The sequence below is a fragment of the Gambusia affinis genome, linkage group LG02 (genome assembly GCF_019740435.1).
Source record: "Gambusia affinis linkage group LG02, SWU_Gaff_1.0, whole genome shotgun sequence".
NCBI lineage: Eukaryota > Metazoa > Chordata > Actinopteri > Cyprinodontiformes > Poeciliidae > Gambusia > Gambusia affinis.
In genome coordinates this window covers 20,371,517-20,393,928 of record NC_057869.1, presented here as the reverse complement: position 1 = coordinate 20,393,928, position 22,412 = coordinate 20,371,517, and the positions used below count along the sequence as shown (strand labels likewise).

At 39.2% G+C, this 22,412-nt stretch overlaps 1 protein-coding gene across 1 annotated transcript; it reads right to left on the bottom strand.

Moving 5' to 3' along the window:
- Positions 1-1,297: 1,297 nt before the first annotated feature.
- rasa3 (RAS p21 protein activator 3) lies at positions 1,298-20,775 on the bottom strand. Its single transcript, XM_044101748.1, has 4 exons — positions 20,473-20,775; positions 8,273-8,390; positions 3,745-3,848; positions 1,298-1,575 (listed from the first exon to the last, which is right to left on the bottom strand). Exons 1-4 carry the CDS (start codon positions 20,525-20,527, stop codon positions 1,400-1,402), a joined length of 453 nt encoding a protein of 150 aa, XP_043957683.1. The 5' UTR covers positions 20,528-20,775; the 3' UTR covers positions 1,298-1,399.
- Between the last annotated feature and the right edge of the window lie 1,637 nt (positions 20,776-22,412).

The following is a 22,412-nucleotide window of genomic DNA, read 5'->3' as shown; positions in this document are numbered from 1 at the left end:
AGTAAGTCAATTACAGAAAACATTCTAATGATACCCCACATGCTATTGGCAACACTTAGGTAAAGATATGTTTGGCCTGCTTTGATCAGAAAAACTAACTGCTTAAAACTATTAGGATTCCATCTCTCCCTGTGTGTTTCACTCTCATGACAGTTGAGCTGCTCTTTAGAACTACAAAGACTGAAGGTTAGAACTACAACATGGTGGAACTGTCAGTTACTACAGAGGAGGACTGAGCTGGCCTTTAGAACTACTTGTGTTTTGAGCATTATAGAAACGATTTAACACATTCACTGTTACACATGGGATGAGTTTGACCATTTCTTATGATGCTTACTGAAAATTTCAAAATAAAAGCCTTGGCAATTTTTACATCAAATATTTAGTAATTTTTGCTTGACGTGATTGGTTTATCCAAAGCACTCTTAGACACTGGATTAGTGTGGGCATTTAATATGAAGCTTACTGCGAATTTCAAAATAAAAGCCTCAATATGCCCCTCTGAATAGTGCAATGATATCATTCTGCATTATCTGGTTCTCTCAGGATAGGGAGCTGCCTTGCGCAGCAAGGCAGTTCATTAGCATTAGCCTTTTAGCTTAAATAAGCTATTACCTATTTTTCTTACTTATCTGCCATGTTTAGTATTCTGAAGGAATTAAGTAAATTACAGAGAACATTCTAATAATATCCCACATGCTACTGAGAGCATTCACGCTAACATTAGCATTTTTGCTCAATTTAGCTAATACACTTACTTTATCATACTGAATGGTGCATGTCCAGTTTACTGAACATTCTACTGATTCTATTGATTACATTGCAGCTTTCTTTAGCATTGATGCAAATTCTTAGCATCAGAACGCTGGGTCCAAACCGACGGGCACACTTTGGCAGGCCCCAGTTAAATTTCTTCAGGAATTTTCTAGTTGATTCCATACCGTCAGCCTGTGATTAACAAAGTACCTAAAGATCGCACTTAAAATGAGTTCTTTGCCAACATGACCAGACGCTAGTTTATTCCTTTCTTTGGATGTGTGTTATTTGTATTTTTTTATAATGTTTTGTCAGCTACAATATATTTGACAGCTGTCTTTGGATGTGTTTTTAAGCCAGAATTACTTTTTTTTGTCATAGTTACGTGGCAAAATGTGATAAAAATGTAGAAAATTGTCAGGTAAAAGACAGAAAAATGAAAGAAAATTCAGCCAAAATACGCAAAATTATTCCATATATTATGATGAACAGCACATAAGTGCAGAAAGGCCTGGGGACTCGGCAGTAGAATAAAAGTACATTTAAAAAAAGTAAAAAAGTAAAAAGTTTAGGTTTGAATACATTTTACAAATTCATGTCATACTTTTCCATCCGAGTATAAAAACAAGCAACCATGGATTCTTTATGATAAAAAAACAAAAAACAAAGAGGAAAAACAGCCTGGTGTTTGGAAAGCTTGATTCTGTTTTCTGTCTGTACTGACCTGCACTTCTGAGTCAGCGCTGACAGGCTGCAGCTGGAACCAGGTGTCTTTCCCATGGTATTTTTGCAGGTCCTCTTTCTTCACAGCTACTTTGCCTACACACACACACACACACACGTCAGCAAACAAAGACAAATGAGCTCCAAACGCGACTCACTTTATGCTTTCCAAAAACATGTTCAGATTTAATCTACAGCAAAAGCTCGACAAAGGCCCACGCACAGCGCTCACATGTCTGCTCACGCTCTGTAAATCCTCACACATCCATCCATCCATCTCTGCGTAACCCACACAGGCCCCTGAAGAAGAAATACACACAATATGCACTGTGGTGGCCTGGAGATAACCCCAGGAAGTTAATCGTACCACCTGCAATCATTCACACTTGCACACAACCAGGGCGGAGTTGTGAAGATATGTCAGTTTGTGGTAATTGATCAAACCCACTTAGATTCTTAGAGTCACACGACACACCCAAAACCAGTGAGAAGCTCACGTTCATTGCAAACACACAGGGATAATTAATATAAGAGAGCAATGAAAGGTCATCGGTCACACAGAAAAATCAACTGGTAAATTATCATTCCTCTATTATTGCAGTAGGAGAGACAAACACTGAAAATGTAGCCGCAGTTGTTTGTGGAGGTATTATCATTTTGCCCATTTATTACGCTTTCTGTATTCCAGTTCCAGTTGTGTAGCTGAGTACTTACTGGATTTTCTTCTAGCTGTTTTCTAAACTTCAAGACAAATCTGCCTTAATTGAATTGTATATATGTTCTCATGTTTTTCCCCATTTTTAAAAGTGACACACCATAAATATACCCAAAGGAAACTACGAGTTTTAGTATTTATAAATTCCGAGACAGACTGATCCACCTTAAAAATAAACAAAATTTATTTTTAGGGGAAAATGTGTACCACCAATGATTTTATAAAGAATATACTTTATGTTTACACCAAACTGTTTACCTGTTGAACAAGTGCACAGATTAAATATAGCATTTTTTTCCTATTTCTTTAGTATAAAATAATACGTCTTATGTGTATGTTTTACCCATGACATTACAACAAAAACAAAGTAACAGTAAATGTGGGAGATGATGTGATGCTTGGAAAGTCACAAAACTTTAACAAAACACTTTAGATCATTTTAAATCGCTTTTTGAAACTTATTTTTATTTGTCGGCATTTAATTGAGACCCGATACTGTAACTTTTTTTAACTTATTACTACACTGATTTTTTGCAATATAATTTTTTTTTCTCTTTTTCTATTCATCAACTTAATACATTGTGTTATTATTTTTATGCAGTACTTTGGTGCAATTTTAAACCTGTGCTATACCAAGAAAATTGACATTGACCTTGAAATTGAAACAAATTTCAATGTCTCATCACAGCAGGCCAATCAAGCTAATGCCACCTCTCCCTGGCTCTGCACCATAAAACTGTACAAGACAAAATTATCAACCTCTCTAAAAGTTAAATATCATTTTCTTCCTGCTTACTCGAAAGACTTTTGATTTCTATTTTGCGAACTCCACCATGTCATGTCTGCACATGGTTTGCTGGAGAGAAACCAAAGCTCACAACTGTGCTTGCAGCCATCTTGCTGACTCAGGTTGGCTGCATGTTACTGAGAAGCACTGAGACTAGAGAATTTAAAGTTTGAGTTTGTTAGCACTGGTAGGAGCTGCTGAGGGCGCAACCCCTCTGGTATACTGACATCAGTTGGATCCTTAACAAAGAGAAACGTGAGCGACTGCAAAAAACCTCTGAGTGACGAGACTCCAGACGTCTTTTATTTTTAGCCCCATTCCAGCAATGAAACATCTTTGACTCAGCATGCTGCTGCGAGGACAGAGACTGGCGTCCAATTAGATCTCGTCAGGGTGTAAACACCTGTTGGCAGCCAATCAGATCTCAGGAAGAGAAGCCTGGCTCAGTCAGGCAGGGTGTAATTATTGGCAGTGATTATTCTCAGCGCCGAGGGATGATCACATCTGACGAGCGAATCAAACTCATGCTATAAAATACTCTAAAATAAAATTAAATAAGATGGGGATTACATTGTGTTTAATGAGTTGATTCCCTTTTTGTGTCCCACTAGAAAAAACTGCGTTTTTAGGTTTATCTGCTAAAAAACACAGTCGTCTACGACTCGAGTGATTTTTCACTGCAAGTCGATTTTCAAGCTCGGTATTAGATGATAATGGGGCTGACAGGGGGAGCATTAAACAGAGAGATGAGCTTATGACTCACCAATGCTGGAATCCCTCCTGAACACGTCCCTGTCGAAAATGTAGAAGGAGAGATGTCTGAAGCTGCGCGGGATCTCGCAGTAGAAATCCTCCCCGTAGAAAGGACTGCAGGAAAGAGACAGACTGGGGTCACAAACTCATACAACGTGTCACTTTATTAAAGAGTAATCAGTCTGTTAACGTTGTTTTTCCTCTTACAATGTTTACTGTGTGACTTCTCGAATGAGAAGCTGCAGTTTCCAGAAAATAGCACAGCACAGCATGGTGTATTTAATCTTATCTTTTTGAAATGTTTTAAGATCAAAGTTTAACAAACGATTGAAAACAAACCAAAATGAAGATAAGGGTGTTGATTTGGAACTGCAGTTGTGTGGATGTTTTTCCTGTCAATTGAGCTGGGAGACACGCATGTGAACCACAGACCTAGAGACCGTTTCCTCACTCAGGATAAATTATTCCTTCAGATTTAATTTCATATTTTGTTTAAAACTACTTCCTTTAAACTACAGAGAGACCGACACACTGTTGTGTAAAAAAGGGCTTTATTCAAAATATTATGAACACTCAATGCCTCATAGTTTACTCTAATTACTTTTTGCATAGTATTTTATGTTTTTATTTATTTGTTTAATTCGGTCAAATTTGGTAATATTATTTTCATTACTGAGGAAATAATTCCAGTGGGTAACTCTAATACTAAGCTGCATTATTGTTGTTTATTTTTGATAAATATACAAAACCTAATTTGTTCCTTGTTTAAGATATGTTCTAAGATCCCTGGAAGGACATTTATCCTTCAGATCATTTTAACAGACAATGAGACTCATTCATTTCATTCATGAGTCAAGAAAAGATTGAAGCAGCACAATCATCGTCTCAATTTTAATGTGTGCAATCATATAATCCCAAAGAACTGATTGCATGAAATATTTTGAAGTATGTCGTAGGTCAGGTGATGCACTTTCACAATCTACATGTCAATGATATATTTGGCCAGTTTAAAAGAGGAACATCTGATGCAATGCTTTGTGATGTGGCTTAATAATAATTGCTTTTGTCATTGCGATATTCAGCAACAGTATTGCGATATGCTTTACTTAAGTTGTGCACCCGTACTTTATTCATTACAGGCTGTTTCCACTATGATTACCAGAAGTTTTTGTTATTTTTTCTGGACTTTAACTTCCTGAAACATTTGATCTAACCGGGTGTTTTTCGTCTCCAGGTCTTTCTCTGGGTGAAGGGTGATACATATCGCTGTCCACCACAACAGTAATATCCATGTCGCAACGAAAAACAACGAAATCGGCGTGATGCAGCATTAATCTTAAAATGCAACACAGTGACTGCAGGCGGAAAGCTGGTGTGTGATGAGAAATCCTTGACAGTCAATCGTTCACATAAAACAATCTGTAAAACGATATTTCGGAAAATAATGCTGCAAAATTTTACAATAATAACAGAAGTCTTAAATATTTCCACTTAGGTTGACAAATTTGGATAATTTGGCTGAAAAACAGTGATATGTTTTTCAGCAAGGGTTGTAGGATTAAACTACTGTGTTTGCAAATTGTGTAATTTAAAGATAACAGGTACTATGGTAAGCAGATAAGCGCAGACTTGAGGATAAGATGCTGAGACATGATATCCCCCCCCCCCACTACAAAACTGCACATTTAGTTCATTCCAAAGGTCCTTCCTCCCAAACAGGGATGTTTTTGGGGTAGATTTTTTTCAACTTTTATCACATTTGTTGCTGGTTCCTGTTGTGGAATCAGGACCAGGAAATGAAGGAGGGAGAAAAGAAACCCCAGAAAACTATCCGTGTCCCTGAAAAGGTGAAAAACCGTATTTCCTCCATCGAACAGAAGTGGCCGAGTCTCATCAGTTACAGTTCAGTCAAGGATCACCTGGTTAATCTGTAAATAGCTTCTGCGTCTGTAACATTTTCTTCCCATCTTGGTGACTGGGAGTGTCCTCAACTAGCAGCCAGGCTGTAGGTGTACTTTCACCTTCGCATAAACACCCCAACCACATCCTTGCCAACATTCAGACATGATTGATTCGGTCAATTAATCACCTCCCACATAGAAAATAAAGCCTGCAGGTACGCCTTTACATGAATCAGTAAGAAGAAAGGGGGTTTTGCAGCCTGTTTGTGACCGCTGGTTGGAAGGCTCAGCGGCTCCCACAGTTCGCCTCACCTAAATGACAACCGCAGAAATCACAGCAATAAGGATCTCGTGAGCCAAGCCCTCGGGACTGCTGCTGTTGCTAATTATTGATGTCTTCCGCTGCGTGGCGGACGTGAAGACAGACAGAGAAGAAGATGAGTGAATGGGAAGGAGCATGACTACAATTATCAATGATCTAGCAAATAAATGCATTTGAACTCTGTTACTTATCCATTTTATTTAATTTACTCTAAGAGCTACCTGAAAGACCTCATGTTCATCATCTGATTTGACAACTGCTTTTTGTTTTTCACTTTATTAAAGTCTTGTATATTTTACAATAGAGTAAAATACTAAAAACATTCAAAAAATTTAAAGCAAGCTTTCTGCTACTTTGTCTTTTACTATCATTAACTTAAGTGCAATTTTACTTTCATTTTGGACTAACACTATTGCTGTTTCCTCATGGTCAATTTAACTCTTAACAGCAGTATTAATAATAATAACATGCTACAGGTAATGATGAAGTTATAACATGTAAGTGTGTATCATTCACTATTAGAAAACATTAGCTGAAAATGTAACTGATCACGACAAAAATTTGATGTCTTGTTTTTGTGTATAAAATCTTTCTGAACAACTCTTCTTCTGCTGCCCTCCCTGGTATATTGTGGTTCTATTTTCACAATAGTGACACCTGCTGTTTAACAGAGTAACTGCAGAGATAATAGCGCCCAGATATGAAGAGCAACTCAACCGGGCTTATGCCAGAACTTGTTAGTTTTACCAATATCTGTTAAAATGACACAGTTGATGACAAAAAGAAAAAACACGCAGTCTGTGTGTGTAACGTGTTTCGTGTGCTGAGGAGCGATCAGAAACGGCAGACAACAGATTCGAGGTGAGGCATGCAGTTCTCCTGCCTCATGGCAGGGGGCGCGCATGATCCCAGACATTGTGACTCCACAAGTGCAGAGTAAGAGACAGCAACAGCGAGCTAGCCATACAGTAAAGTCAAGTGCAGCGATATATTTATAGTTTTCTCCTCGTACCACAGCAATCAATCACTTATTAATAATCAGAAAATAAACATTAAGCCCAAAACCATATTACTGCAACAGGTTGAATGCTCTGCTCTTTGTGTGGGAAATATCTGAGTGGTTTTTTTTTTTTTGGGTTTTTTTTGTGGTGTTGTCAGTTCCTATGGCAACGAGTCTGCGTGTAGTTGCGCTGATAGAGAGCGAGAAAGAAATGGTTTTGAGTTGTACTTTAACGGTTTCTCCCTTGCTGTGGAGCACAGCACGAAATTAATAATATCTACATCTCAGAAGTTTGATTGAGTTAAAGGAATTATTCTACGGCGGCAGCGTGGCTAAGCATCACATGTAGAAGAATTGTCTTTTTGCCCTCCAGCTTTGTCCGGATGCGCGAAATTTTGTTATGTAAACAACAACATGCAGGGGAAATATATTTGTAAATCTGATTATGATTAAGTCAGTGCTTCACCAGCTATGAGCCTCACCGCACGTCACTGCTGAGCAGATACCCTGACTTATTACACAGCAAATATATCAACTCCCATCATTACCGCATAATGAGCAGAACAGTGAATTTGGTGGGGGATTTTGCCATCAAGCCTTGGCATTGTGGGAATCTCATACTGACCCATAACTAATTAAATCACAATTTTATAAACACCAAAACCAAACTGCTGCTTTTATTGCTCTCAAAAATGTCCACAGTATCCTCCATCTAGCTTTAGAGAAGAAGGAAGGGTGCACTTCATAATTTAATAACGATTAGAGTTTCAAACAACAAAAAACATGGAGCAGTTGCAACCCAGCACACAATGGAAGTGTGAGCAGATTCAGAGCTGACAGGATTTAAAGCATGAAGATGATGCCAATATGTGATTCAGTTTCTGCGCTGTTACAGTTTCTATCAGCACTTCTGCTGGAAAGTTGGCTGCCTCTTGCATCTCCTGCTCTGAGTTGATAAGGCCAATATCCTGGGAGGCAGATTTCTAACAAAATAACCTTTAGATGTTGCTGTAACAACTCTTTGTTTGAGTTCAAATACTAAGTATTGAAATCCCTTTGTTGCATGATACAAAAACAGAATTGTTTGGTGCATTTTTAATCTAAGAAAATAGGGTTCATAAATATTAGAAAGCCTTAAATTAAATAGAATTAAATTAAGTGATAAAACAACATCCCAATTGTTGACGGGATGGCAATGACATGCTATTCTATTCTGTTGTCCTATTTTTTCCTTACACTTGCATGAAAAAATGTCTTTCTCTTAATTATTTTTGTATAAGAAGACGAGAAAACAGAAAAAGGGGTTTAAACACACCAAAGTGACTTTTCCACAATCTTGGTCCGGAAGACCTCTTCTTGGTCCAGGTTGACGGTGCAGTAGCAGTCCCTCATCCTGTTCGGTCCCGGATATGGAGGAATGTTTTTTGCTTCCCCTGCACAAACAAAAAGAGATTGAGTGAGATTCATTTATGTGCCGCAGAGGCAAAGATAATGTGTTTATTCAGGCTTCCAGTGATAACTTATTTTCAGAACAGTAAAAGCAAACAAAGCATAAAAAATAAATAGAATTATGCAAGTTCACACCTGTTCAAGCTACAAGAGTGTGTGTGTGCGTGGATGTGCGTGTGTGTGAAGATTGGATCTTTTTTCTATCCCACCACCAAACCTGGCAGCACAATAAATGAGATTACCTCTGCCAAGGTGGCTAGTTTTACATCACACACACATATCGTACTAAGGTCTCCCAGAGACGCAGTGAGCAGAAGGACTTGTGAACAGGCGTGTGTTTCCGCTGTGCTGCTCAGATCTGTGAATGAAGGAATCTGCGTGGGACATTTCCTGAAATCTTCAGAGTCTCAATCTGCTCATCAGACATGTGTGACAGACAGCACTCCCTTTTGCAAAAATGCTGTCCTGCCACCCACAGAGACAGACATATGCACACACACACACACACAACGCAAAGGTGGTGCTGCAGTCCTGAAGGACCAATATATTCTGCTTCATGAAGCTGTGGTCCCAGTGCTCTACTCCTTATTGTGTTTCTCTTCGCCCTGAGGACCCACAGGACTCTGCAGTCTTTAGTTACACATGTGTTAACTAACCATGTCAGTGTTTGCTCCAGTAACGCTCCATCTGTACAGGAATCTGATGCAGCTTTGTTTCACAGTATTACTTTTGGTGTTAAAAGACTAGCTGAAAAACAACAGAGACAGAAAAGATCCATACACTCAGGGATCACAAAAGATTCTAACATTTAGATCATTTCTTCTTCTTTTAATCATACATTCAGCTGACTCAGCTACCCAAAAGCTACTGAGGCCTTATGTGGAATAGGTGAAAAAAGTTAAATAACTTTATCATTTTAATTCAGTTGAATTTAGTTTGAGATCATCATGATCATCATAAGTTGAGCAAAGACACCACTGCTTCACCATATTAACACAATGATTTCAAACAAAACTGTGCAACATAATCTAATTATTTTTATTGGAAACAATTATTTATACAGCTACAAAGATTAATTACTATTCTTACCATATATTTATTGCTAATTTGATACACAGACTTGAGCTCAGGTAAGTTTTAGTATTGGTTTTCTTGTAAATGTTCTTATTGCTCTGTAATAAATTTATTGCAGAGCAACAAAAAAATAGAAGGTATAGCATAAAATTATTCCAAAATAGTTTTTCTTATATGCAGGGGGAAGTTATAGCACTGTTCTTTCTGCTAGCTGGTCTGCAGTGTGCAGCAAATATGGGGGAAGGGCCATACAAGATAAACCTTCTTTGACTTCAACACGTTCCATGTTCTCTCATTAAAATGACTTATTTTTGCCTTTTTTTAAAAAAACTAACTTTAAAAATTTGGCATGCACTGGCAACAGACATATAGTTAGTTGAATCCTATTTTGAAAACAATTGCCACAGATAAACCTATGAGCCCCTATCTTGTGTCCTATAAGCAAACAAAGCAAGTAAAAAAAAAAACATTAAACCGGTTTGCTAAGAAAAACATTTGGTTGCTGCAATAGGAAACAGTGGGCATGGACTCAGTTGCAGGCCCTTGCAGCTGAAACCAAAGTGGAAAAGAGGGAAAAAGTTGACATTTGACACTGGAGAACCCGCCGTGAAACAACAAGACAGACAATCTGTTTGTGGATTACGGAAGTCATTTGTCCTGCACTCTGATTTATCAGACCCATCGGACTTTTCAATTTTCAATATTTGTCATAGAGACAAATTAAAAATCTTTTTCCCCTTTTATTAGACATATAGCGCAGGTATTTTATAATGCTATGATATTTTGGTTCAGGACATTCTGTGTCCTGCATATTATCACAGTACCAGTTGAATCCTTCAGAGAGATGAGGTAAAACACGTCCGAGGACGGAGGTGAGAAGTTGCATTTGTGGAAACGCAACACATAATTTTAAGGGTTTGGATAAAACTTGGGGTTTATTTGAATATTAGTCCCAGGCTGACACAATACCTTCCCGTAATGTCCTTTAACAAGATAACATTTCTATTGTTAGTTTTACATTTGATAAAATGACAGTCCAATCATTTGAAATAAATAATGCAATCAGACCAACAAGACCGATATGGTGTTTACAGGATGCAGTGCAGAAGGCAAATGTAAAACCCCTGTGAGAGAAACGCAGGGGATAAACTGCGCTCTGAGCATTATGATGGCTTCGCTGGAGGCTGATTAAAGCCCTGGGCGAATTATTACACAACAGTTCCTGATAACAACAGCCATTCACAAATGATCCGGACACCTGAGCTGCGCAGCGTGACACGCACGCCATTGCTTCAACTTGCAGACTGCAGCTCTTACGTTGGAGATGACGTTACTCTCTTATCTCTGCTTCACCTCTTCATTTCCCTGTTCTTAGATCCTCATCATCTCTGCTTTTCTTTCATCCGTTCTCCAATTTTTATTCCATCTCAACAACACTTTTAATCCCTCTCATTCATTCCATGCTCTCAAATTCCATTTAATCTGAATTTTTTTTCCCCCCTCCGACCAACGCTTATTCCTGATCTGTGAGATGCCTGGATTGGATTGCAAACATCCGGGTCGTCCCAAATGTCATGGGATTACCACCACTTTCTCAGTTCTGCATGCTTTCAATGACTCAATTTAAGGTGCTATAAAAATAAATAAAAAGGGGGTCGATGGTGAGCTGAGGATGAGAACACAGGGACTAAACACGGACTCAAGCAGCATATATCATTCTAGGTTTTTGAACAGAAGCAACTTACTATATTTATAATCCATCAATAAAAGCCCAAAAGACAGTGTGAGTCAGTAAGAGCTATGCGACACAAGACAATAGACAATAAATTTGATTTTATCTATCTATTGTCATTGTCTAATTTTGATTGGTACTAAATTGATAACACATTATGTAAATTGGAGTGGTAATTACATATTTTTTAGGTTTTTAACATAATAATAATTTAAAAAAACTTAGCTGGTTTGCCAGAAATTATTATGTTCTAACACAGTGCAGATATTTAAAAACGATGTCATGTAAATTGAATACAGTCTTTACCTTTGTACGAAGAGACATGTTGCCATGTTGCAGCTTAATGTTGTGGAAAATGTCACCGAATGTTTTTGAATTCAGGAGAGTGGAGGGCTCAAGTTTTAGCTTTGTTTATCTGCGTTTGCTCATGCATGAAGGCACATGAGTTTGTAAAAAAAAAGAAAAGAATCAATAAATAATTAAAAAATCTTGCAACGTGTAAGAGTTCATCAGCCAGCTATTCTCTAGCATAAAATCTTTTCTGTTCCCGCTTTCATTTTCTATTACCAAAAAACCTGATTTCACTTTCTTGCAATTTCTGCAGCTTCCCTTTTTTCACCTCTTTCTCCATTATGCAGCTGAACAGACACTCGAACAAGAACAGCAGCCGTATTGTTTTTTATCAACCACCGATGCAGCTGTCCCTGGAGAATATCTTACCACGGTATCTGAACAAAACAGGCCAAGACACATACTTGACACGACTGTGTGCGCGGACACACAACAACAAACATGAGGGCCCAGAGCAGAAATGCAGAAAAGCAACAATGACAGGAGCAGGGGCGAATTGACATGCTTGACTCTCTTTGTCAGCGTGGCCGGTGAGAAACCGCCAAGAAGAGAACAAACGAGGAAATGACTGTATGAACGTAATGGATGTAGTGAATGTGTAGCTTTGTTCCTCTCCTTCCTCTGTTGGACGACTCCAGTCGCTGAGCCCGTGTGTACAGTTACAGGCGTGCTGTTCGACTCGTTACTCTAATCTTGTCTGACATGAACACATTCGAGGATACACAGGCGTGAATGCTTTCAACTCAACTAGCAGGCCTGGGGACCACAGAGTTGAAGAAAAGGAAAGGGGGTGGGGGGCGAGGTTGTCTCACACACACACACACACACACACACACACACACACACACACACACGCACACACGCAGAATTACAAGAAGTGCTCAATCGATTGTAAGAGAAGGCGAAGACTGCAGAAAGCGAGAAAAGTCAGCCAGATAGAAAACTGGAGAGCAGTTCTCTTTGGAGAACGCTACAACAGGAAATGAGATGAGGAGAAAGGAATTTCAACTGGATCCAAGGCGAAGTTTAAAAGCAGCGAGAACAACCCAGTCACCCCTGAGAGTGTGTGTGAATGCGGGGGGAAACAGTGTCGGTGAGAGATCACCATGAGCATGGAAACAAGGAGTGAAACTGTCTTATATTCTCCCACTGGTGCTGCTTGTCTCTTTGATGTTTGTAGGTAAAGACTCATAACAAGAACTGAAACCAAACTGGAAGTCATTACTGTTGTTCTCAATATGACTACACATAAAAACATTCACCGACACGCAACACGCAAAGGCACTCCGTAAGGACATCCACAGCCGGGGCGTTTATCCTGCAGGACTGCTTCCTTTGTCGCTGAATATAAGGCAACAAACAACTTATTCATAAAGTATTGTTATGCCCAAGACTTATGCTAAATATATCATTAAACAAATTTCCTCCTAAAACTTTCAAGACATCACAAGGGTCCTGACTGAAGAAGATAAGCATGTTTTAAAATGCTATAAGAAATGTATTGTGCTTGAAAGTGCTGCTCTGGATGTTTACTTCAATAAACACACTTTATTTGTATTGTAATATTATCATTGGAAGTACTTCAGGCTGTTAGCATTACTTTTATTATTAACAGCTTTGCTATTCATCCATCCATCCACTAACCGCTCATCCTTTGCACATGCACATTCTCACACCTACAAACAATTTACAGAGACATAATAACCTAACATTCATGTTTTTGGACTATGGGGGTAAGCTGGGGTACCCAGAGAGAACCCACGCATGCACAGGGAGAACATGCAGACTCTGTGTAGAAAGACCCCAGGCCAGGATTCAAATATGAGATCACCATGTAGCTCTATTCTTATGCAATGCATGTTGTTTATATATCTATTCGTGAGACTAACATAATAAATATGAAAAATGACCTTCGTAAATATGGTTAATGTGGTCATTATGTTCATTCTTTTGTCCTTTTTTTTAACACAGTTCACACTTCTTGTCTCTCCTTTGTCCACAATAAGAAAAACCTTATCAACACCATTATGAGGCTCAGTTTGCTCTAAATGTCCAACTGATGAATCATCATGAGGTATTACTGGCTGATCAAGAAAAAATGAAAATATGCCAGATGATTTTCAGCAATACAATACTAATCCTGTTTGTTTGCCACTGTACTGAGCTTCTATAAACTATTAGGTAAAGCATTTATATATTGACGGGAGCATGGATCCATTTAAAAGTTTAGCATATCATGAATCCTCACGGAGTTTGGGACTGAGAGTAAATTCCGCATTTAGCCTTCTATAAGTGAATCAGCGAATTCATTTGTAAAATGAACAAAACATGACAATAAGAAAGTGTTTAGCACTGTGTGATTCTCTCAGCTGAAACAAAAAACGATGAATTTCACTGATCTGAGAGCTGATTTCTGCTCACAGCGGCAGCAACACGCGTTTCTTTTTGCCACCAACTGTCCTTCTTGATGAAGAAGAAGCGGCCTAATGAGCAGAGCTTTTCACACAAACCCAGCAGTTGCAGCATGTGGAGAATGAGAGCAGGAATGGAGAGAGGCTCTTGTTAAAGACTACACTCCGCCATCTCTGTGATAAACCAGCATACAGTTACTGATCAAACTGCCTCTTTGTTTCAGAGCCGCCTAGAGCTAATGTTCACACCAGGTCGTTGGTCTCAATGGAAAACTTGAGCGAAACAGAAATAAACAACGCACACTTCTATCTTTATGTGCAATATGAGCCTGCAGGAGGAGCAGCTTTCCAAAATGTCTCGTTGAGGTTGAAGCCCATGAATGGAGGACTGTGACCTTTCAAACCAGCATGGTGTCACCGGCGCAGTTAGCAGGAGAGAGGCTGAGCTCCACGTCCTGGTCAGGATGCAGTTTAACCCCCAAAAATGCCTCCAGGCTTCATGCGCATTTACATAATTCTCAGAAGCATTTGTTCTTGTTTTCTGTCTTCTGGAAAAAGAACAACTAAAGACATAACAAGAACAAAAAAAAAAAAAAATAGGAGAGGTCAACCCTCTCGTTCCACTTGGCTTTGTAACCTCTAAGACAAGCTTAGCAGACACATAACTGAGATGTTGTGATGTCTTTTGCAAGCACAGGGAACAGAGCATGTGCTGGGTGTAAATTCTTGCATGTGGTAAGCTGGCATTGCTGGTTTTGCCCCATATGGAAACACTATTGCAAAACATTATTTAACCAGCGTCCACGTGGCCGTTTCCTAACCGGTCATTGAAGTCACTTTTCATGAGTGTTTTCAGCGTCTCAAGCTTCTTTCTTTTTCCATTCCATGACATGTTCGATTACGTTCCTTCATGTGTCATTACTCGCAGGTAGAGGTCATCCCGCAGAGTGTGTGAAGGACATGCGGAAGGAACGGCAGCGTGGGCGAGCCGTCCAGCCCTTTATTTACCTCTGCTGACCCTGCAGGCTGGGCCTACGGCAGTACTTCCCCGTGTTCCTGGTACTGTGCTCTCATCGAGGACGCATTAGTGACACAAGGAGAACAACCTGGATTATTCCACCAGCCTCAAGCTGCGTCTCAACAGTCAACATGCATGTTTATAAGAAACCTCCAGGACAACCTCGCCTTCTAGGACAAAATGGAGAACTTGGCATCCACTTGTTATTTCTATAAATTGACCTGCGACCCAGAATTTCAAGCCGACCTCCTCTCAAACAGGGCCACATGGCTCCCGTTCGTTGTCGAAGGGGAAGAAATGTGGAAATCTCCGCTGGCCAGTCGCCAAGTGAAAGAAGAAGGTCTCAGCCTACTGCGACCAAATTTTTCCCTTTCAGCTCCAGTCGTCTCAATTGAGCCACCCACTCTTATTTCCTGGACTTGAGATCCTTTACAAACAATGAGCAATCTAGTATTCCTTTCAGTGTGTATGAGACGCTTATTTTCACTTCATCCAAAATTATACTCGTATTGCAACAACACCATTAAACAGTGAAAGCCTTGTGCTGTGCCAACACAGTAGAACCCATAAAAATAGTTAATGTCAGGCAGTTAATAAAGTGGATAAACGATTGATCAATGATCAACCTGCCTAGAATCAGACACTGACTCCAGCGTGAAAGTCTAACCTCTCATACTTGAATTAAACAGCAAGTAAATATAAAAGGACATACCTTACAGTAGCAAAATGGAAAAGTTTGAAAATGCATAACTAACAACCAATTTGCTTATGTAATTTTTTATTTTTTTTACACTGATGGTAGGCCGTCTACAACATAGAACATGCTTTCTTTGACCACCGAGCTTTAAAATGTCCCTATAGCTGATCTCTTTAAAGCCTCTGCAATCAATATCTTTATATAAACAATAAAACAAGTCTCCTTAAGGGAATCACTCATAACAAATCCACAGGAGGACAGTGGCTTTTGGTGCTTTTGTAACTAACGGCCCACATATTTTCTGTTTTGGATGAGTTTCGGAGCTCACATCAGGATATTCTGGTTGTTTTTAGTAAAAGAAAGCTACAGTCGAGCCACATATACCTGAAATGAAACACCATATGGGCAAAGAGGTGAACAGCTGGTGAGCAACAAAGGACAGGTGTGCAGCTTCTCTTATGTGTCTTTGTTCCTATCTGTTTTATATTTGTCTAATTTTGATCACAGTAGCAACAACTGCAAAAAAAAACCATGAAAAGATTACATACCATACTAAACAGAAATTTAAATGGCATTTAGGGGAGTAGATAAATAGTTTAAGTCTCGAGCTTTTAACTTTAAAAGCTCTTCTGTCCTGTGGAAAACTCTGACTATCCTCCACATTGTCTTTATTGATCAAATTTTGATCCAAATACTGTCAAATACATCCTGTCAAATTCAGAATCTCTTTCTTATCTTAGCTATACATCTCTCAACTTTTGATCTGCTGGCCATTTTGAAGGAATGGTTCTTCACAGACATGTCTGTTTGTCGGTGCATTTTGAATCTCAGCAGGAAGTATACTGTTTATTAGTCAACATTTCTTAAAACCTGCCAGTAGTCTTGTTGAAGTTACAGGACTGTTTGCAATGCTTAAAGATTTTAACCCAACTGACAGTGTACAGTGGAGTGCTGCACTTGTGATGTCCTCTCATGTGTGTCACAGTGTTTGTCAAACAATGCTCACCTTGACAGGAACTGAGAACTGCTGGCAAAACAGTTTCCCGTTAATTAGTCCCGACTCCAGCTGTGCCTTCAATGATTTTTGGTTATCCATTCACTTAGCAGTCAGTAAATGTTGGTGGCTGTCCTCATTCAGCATGTACAAATACATCCTGTGGAATATTTCACTTTCTTATCTTAGCTATACATCTCTCTCCACCACCCCAATATCCATCTCTCTACATCTGGTTTTAATACGTCTAATGACCATATGTTTGTTGGTGTTTTTGTGGGTCTCCATGCAAGTATACTTTTATTAGTTCACTTTTAAAACAATGTTTTATTACTGGTCAGGAAATGACCTGTTAGACGGTGAGTTAAAAGATTTTAACCCACTTTGCACATCTGTGTAAGAGGAGGCTCAGTAATGTGCATCATTATGATGTTTCATGTGTGTCACAGTGTTTGTCAAACAATGTTTCTCACTGTGCCAGAGAGGCCAAATGCAGCCTCATGCCAAGGACAGGCTCTGATGAAAACAATGTGATGCAAGCCAGTTCATAGAATTCCATCTCTCCCAGTGCTGCAGATCAGACTGACAGATGAAGCACAGTCTGCTTCATCTGTGAGACACTACCTCCTTACCCAACTCCCCCACCCACCCACTCATCACCACCACCACCCCAATATCCATCTCTCTACATCTGCTTTGTATTAACTCGTTGCCATGCAGGAAAAAACAATCCTTTTGTAGTCTATTCCAGCCAATCAGGAAGCGAATTGGGCGTTCCTCCAGGAAGTCGAGGGGAGTCATCACCTGGCGGGTCGTAATAGTAAGCACTCTTATTATTACGTAAATAATAAGAGTGTGTGGCGGGTTTTCGCCTCTGAGTCATCGGCCAACCGCAGCCTCATGCCAAAGGACAGGCTCTGATGAAAACAATGTGATGCAAGCAAGTTCATAGACGTTACTGTGAGCAGAGCGCTGCAGGGATCAGACTGACAGAAAGTATGTCTGCTCCTTGGTAGCAGCGTAGTGTAAACTCTGCTGTCGTCACTAAATAGCATTATGAAGAACCTCAACCAAGGCCTTCGACAACATAACAATTTCTTATTAACATCAGTAGCTAGTGCAAACTCACAAGGACCTTTTTTTTCTGGGGAGTGTATTATTTTTTTTCAATGTAACCATTTTTACTCGTGGTTCTAATCCTGTGAGAATCCCATACAGACACAAGCCTGTTTGCAACAAATTAAGACTAAAATTACCAAAAAAAGGCAACACATCTACTACCAATAGTACTTGTACCACAATTTACCTAGTAAAAATACATCATTTGAAATGTGCATCATCATTAATTAAAGAGGAGGTGTAAGCAGTACTATTTTTGCGCTGCTGTTGACTGAAATTTGTCAACTATTAGCAGTTCAGGCTCAGAGTTATTTTCTCAGCAGTTTCAAACTTTCAAATGCACCAACATGTTCTATGAAGGACATAGTGTAACATAGTGCTGCATGTGTTAAAGACTAAAGGACATACATAACATCAGAGGTGAAACTATTACAAATTGTTATGTGTAAGGCAGCCATACTGGATCACGAGGTTCTGACTTCTACAGGTCATTCTGTAAAATGTTTCCGTTTCCTCCTTTTTCTGATACAACACGACAAAGTGAAATTGTCATGATCATGGTACTAGTAACATAATTGATGTTCTCTTAGAGAGAAGAAAAGAGCAAAAACTGAAACCAAGAGGGTGAAAACTTTGGGTTTTCACAATATGTCTGCTACAGCTTGTTATATTGTTTTATGATTAAGCAGATAGGAGTCTTTCAATTTAAAAGGTGCTCTATTTGGTTGTAAAAATAATTGATTTTCCCGCTTGGCTTGAGAGAGTCCTAGCTCTGGAAAAGCGAGAAACCTTTGAGATTTGAAATGGATAAATCTTCCACCCATTACAGGGGCCACAAGAAACATTAAGTAGACAATAAACCAAGCGTGGACAAACTTTTTCACCTAAGATCATCTTAGAATCGCATGTTAACCTGACATGCACAATTTTAGACATTAGGAAACCAGACTATCTGGAGAAAATCAATGCACCAGTGTACATGCAAAGATGCAAACTCAGCAGAAAAAAACCCCCTCCACATCCAAGATCAGAGCAGAGACCATCTTAAAGTGAATATTACTAATCACCAATTCCTACACGCATCCTTTTTTTTGACATTGTTTTTTGAAAAAACTACTTTACACGATGAATGTACAGCATAAAAAGAGCTTCGGATTAGTTTACTGTTGATCAAACAATTGTTCCCAGTATACCTGTTACATCATAAAATAATCCAGCACAGCAATTTGGTAATTCAGCTACATCACAACGTAACGATCACAACAAACTAGGAATTAAACACATGAATCATTTATCTGCACGGGTTTTATGGACATTAAATTCAGAGCATTTGTTTCGATCCGAAAACAGATGTGTATCTAAGGCAGCACAAATGTCCTCGGGTTGTTTAGCTTTCATTCACAGGAGCGATGAGTAGCAGCAAATTCACAAGACAATTTGGTTTCTATGTTACAGCTTTTTCTGATAAACAATCTGCACAGGTAATATCTTTAAAATATTAGGAAAAAAGGGAGTAAATTGTGTTGTTCACTCTCCAAGAGCAGCTGGCAATGCCATGCAGCCTCACAGCTTGCTAAGGTGTTTGTTGCTTTTTTAAAATTATTATTATTTTAGTTTTAGCCCATCCCCTCTGTCGGATGTTTGGACTCCAAACTGGACAGGATGGACTGGGTGCCAGATATCAGTCTGCCCCATACTGACCTCAGATGACCTTTACAGCAAGCACAGGAAATGACTGTCTGCTTCTAATAAATTGACATTAAAACAGGAAAAGATACAAAAATGTTATCTGTAATGCTTTTTAGATAAATGTTTGTAACTTTTTATGACTCGGGTTCTGATCATCAAAACATTGTTAATTACTTAATAGGAAGCACAGCACATCTTATTTTTCAAAAACTGACTATTAGCAAAATAATTGGTGTTATTTTATTGGTGCAAAAAATATATATTTTTGCCGGGGGTTTTTTAAAGAGTAAATATTACAAACAGCTGAATTTAAAAGCTGTGACATACAACACTGTCGTTATATCAATTCTGGTCTGTCATTGCCACATTCACAAGTTAAACATGGAATAGGCTACATCCTCAAAGAAGTATAAAGTGAAAAGCTATGTTCAAACATAAAAAATATAGATTAACAATCAGACAACCATGCATGCTTTTGGATGAAGCAGATTTTTTTAAAAAAAGGGGGTTTGCAATAAGAAAAAGAATGGCTGCTTGTAGTTAAGAGGTAATAAAGGTATCTATGGCCCTAAAATGTGCAGAATAGCATCTGGAAACGTGCAGCTGTGGAGCCTTTATGTATGTTAGTCTCCTCACATCGGTTCAAGTTTAACACACATTATCTGGATCCAAACGCCAGCTGCCAAATTCCCACATTCCCCCTCACGTCTTTCAAACCTTCTGCAGTTTCTGTTTACTTTCTCAGTATTTTGGTTGGGTTTTTTTTTTTTCTAATTATTTGCTGTTCTTATCGTTGTGCAGAGGGGCTCTAGTGTGATCTGAATTACAATAACAAGCAGAACAACACCGATCTGGACCCGTCCAGTCTCCAGCCCCTTACAGCTTCCCTGCTCTCCCTGCAAATAGGGAGCCATCCATTGAGGCGTTCAGGCTGGGGGTAGGGATTTTTTTTTAACTCCCCCCACCCCTTATTCTTCTTACCTATTTTTATTTTTACGCTCTGGAAAACCCGAAGACCTTCTTCTTCTACCGCCATGGCTTCACCGCAGGTCTTTCCCTTTTCAAGCTTAAATGAAGGCTGTCCTCCACGGCTGTTGTTTCTGGCCTCTCCAGCGCTCGGATATTCCAGGGGCTTTGCACATCTATGTTCTGCGGACAGCGACCATTCTCCGGTCCGACCGCTGCTCCTGCTGTTGCTGGAGATCTAGTGAGCGGATTGGGCTCCAGCCCCGCAGCAGCAGCAGCAGCAGCGGTGAAGGAGTGGCCCCACACAACACCGCCCATCGGAGGGTATGGAGGGTAATCCGTGCCCTCAGGGGCGGTGCAGAGGAAACGCAGTCTATGCAGCGGATATCAAGTACTGCTTCCCAGGGAAAGGCAAGGTGTAGAAGAAAAAGCATCATTTTTTTCCTAGTTAAACTACTTCTTGTTAATTGGAGAGTTTCTCACAGAGTATTTGTGCTGCTGAGACTGCAGCACCTTAAACTAATGGAGAAAGGAAGCAATGAAGGAAAGAATTAAATGTGAGCGTAATATATGCTAATGAGCTGTTTTTAAAGGTACACCAGAGCTACAATAAAGCTGCAGTATGTAACTTTTCTAAAGAATATTTTCTTACTTATTTGTTAAAACTGTCACTACATGTCCTGTCTGTATGTTATGAGACAGATATTTTGTCCCCTCTGTCTTCCCCCCTTGCTCTCCACTATGCTGCAACTAGCACAGGCCTGTCGCTAATGCTCAGGCTAGTTAGCATGGCCACTGATGATGGCGGACAAATGGTTTTCCTGTAACAGAAAGTTGTTTCCCCATCATTGAGCAGCAAGTACATGAGGATGTTTGACAAGCACTAAGACACTCCTCCTCGTTCTGATTGGTTGTTTTTGACAGGGAGCGATGCATTTCTTTAGACATTAATAGTCACTCAGGCAGGAGCTCAATCTTTTCTCAGGTTATCTGTCTCATAATATACAGTCATGACATGGTGACGGTTTTAACAAATATGTGAAAAACATTTTTTTTTAATATATATAAAAGTTACGTACTACAGCAATTACAATCCAATTTTAGTGAGCCTATGCAAAAGTTTGAATTCTTTTTGGTCCTTAGCTGACAGAGACAGAACCTATTGTGGCCATCTGTTGTAATTAGCTCACCTGCATTGAGATTGTATAACTGTGTATAATATCAGTATAACTTCAATGCAATCAGTGATTATTTAAGTTCACCTTTTTGTCTACTTAAAACATTCAGGGCCGCCTCCTCTCACTTCTAACGTCAACAAATCATTTTCTCATTACCCTTTTCCTGTCCTATATGGAACCTTATTAAACAAAGTTTATCAAGGACATCTGTCACCAGCTAAATGTGTTTGTTTTTGTTTCAAAGCGTGATTCAGATCTTTAATAAATTACTTAGATATTTTTTTGAAAAGCTGTGTTTAAAGAATTCATGTTTCGAGTGAAATGGATGCAGGATGTTTGGCATTACTGCTGCGTTTGATTTGGCTCAGAAATTGAAGTTTGGATCTGGGTATGACATTATGCTCGAGTTTAATGTTGTCTGAAAATCAAAAGACCAGTGGAATTTGACGGTTCTTCTGTGCTTCTTTTAGTCAATTTACAAGTTCAAAGACTGAAGGAATATGTTCAGAAGAATGTGTACAATACTGGGTGGACCAATGGTTTAATAAAATCAAAGGTTAGAAGTGCTAATAAATTGCTTATACTTCAAACTTTCACTATGTTTTAATGAACATGCATGTCAGCCATGTTAAATACTGAACTTATAGCTGCTTTTCTAGGCAGATTTCTGACTCATGGTCTTGTTGCATTCTCAACTCAGTACAAATAGAAAGCAGTACAGGTTTGGATGCAAATATTTTACCACCACCAGCTGCATATTTTGAGCCATTAAGTACA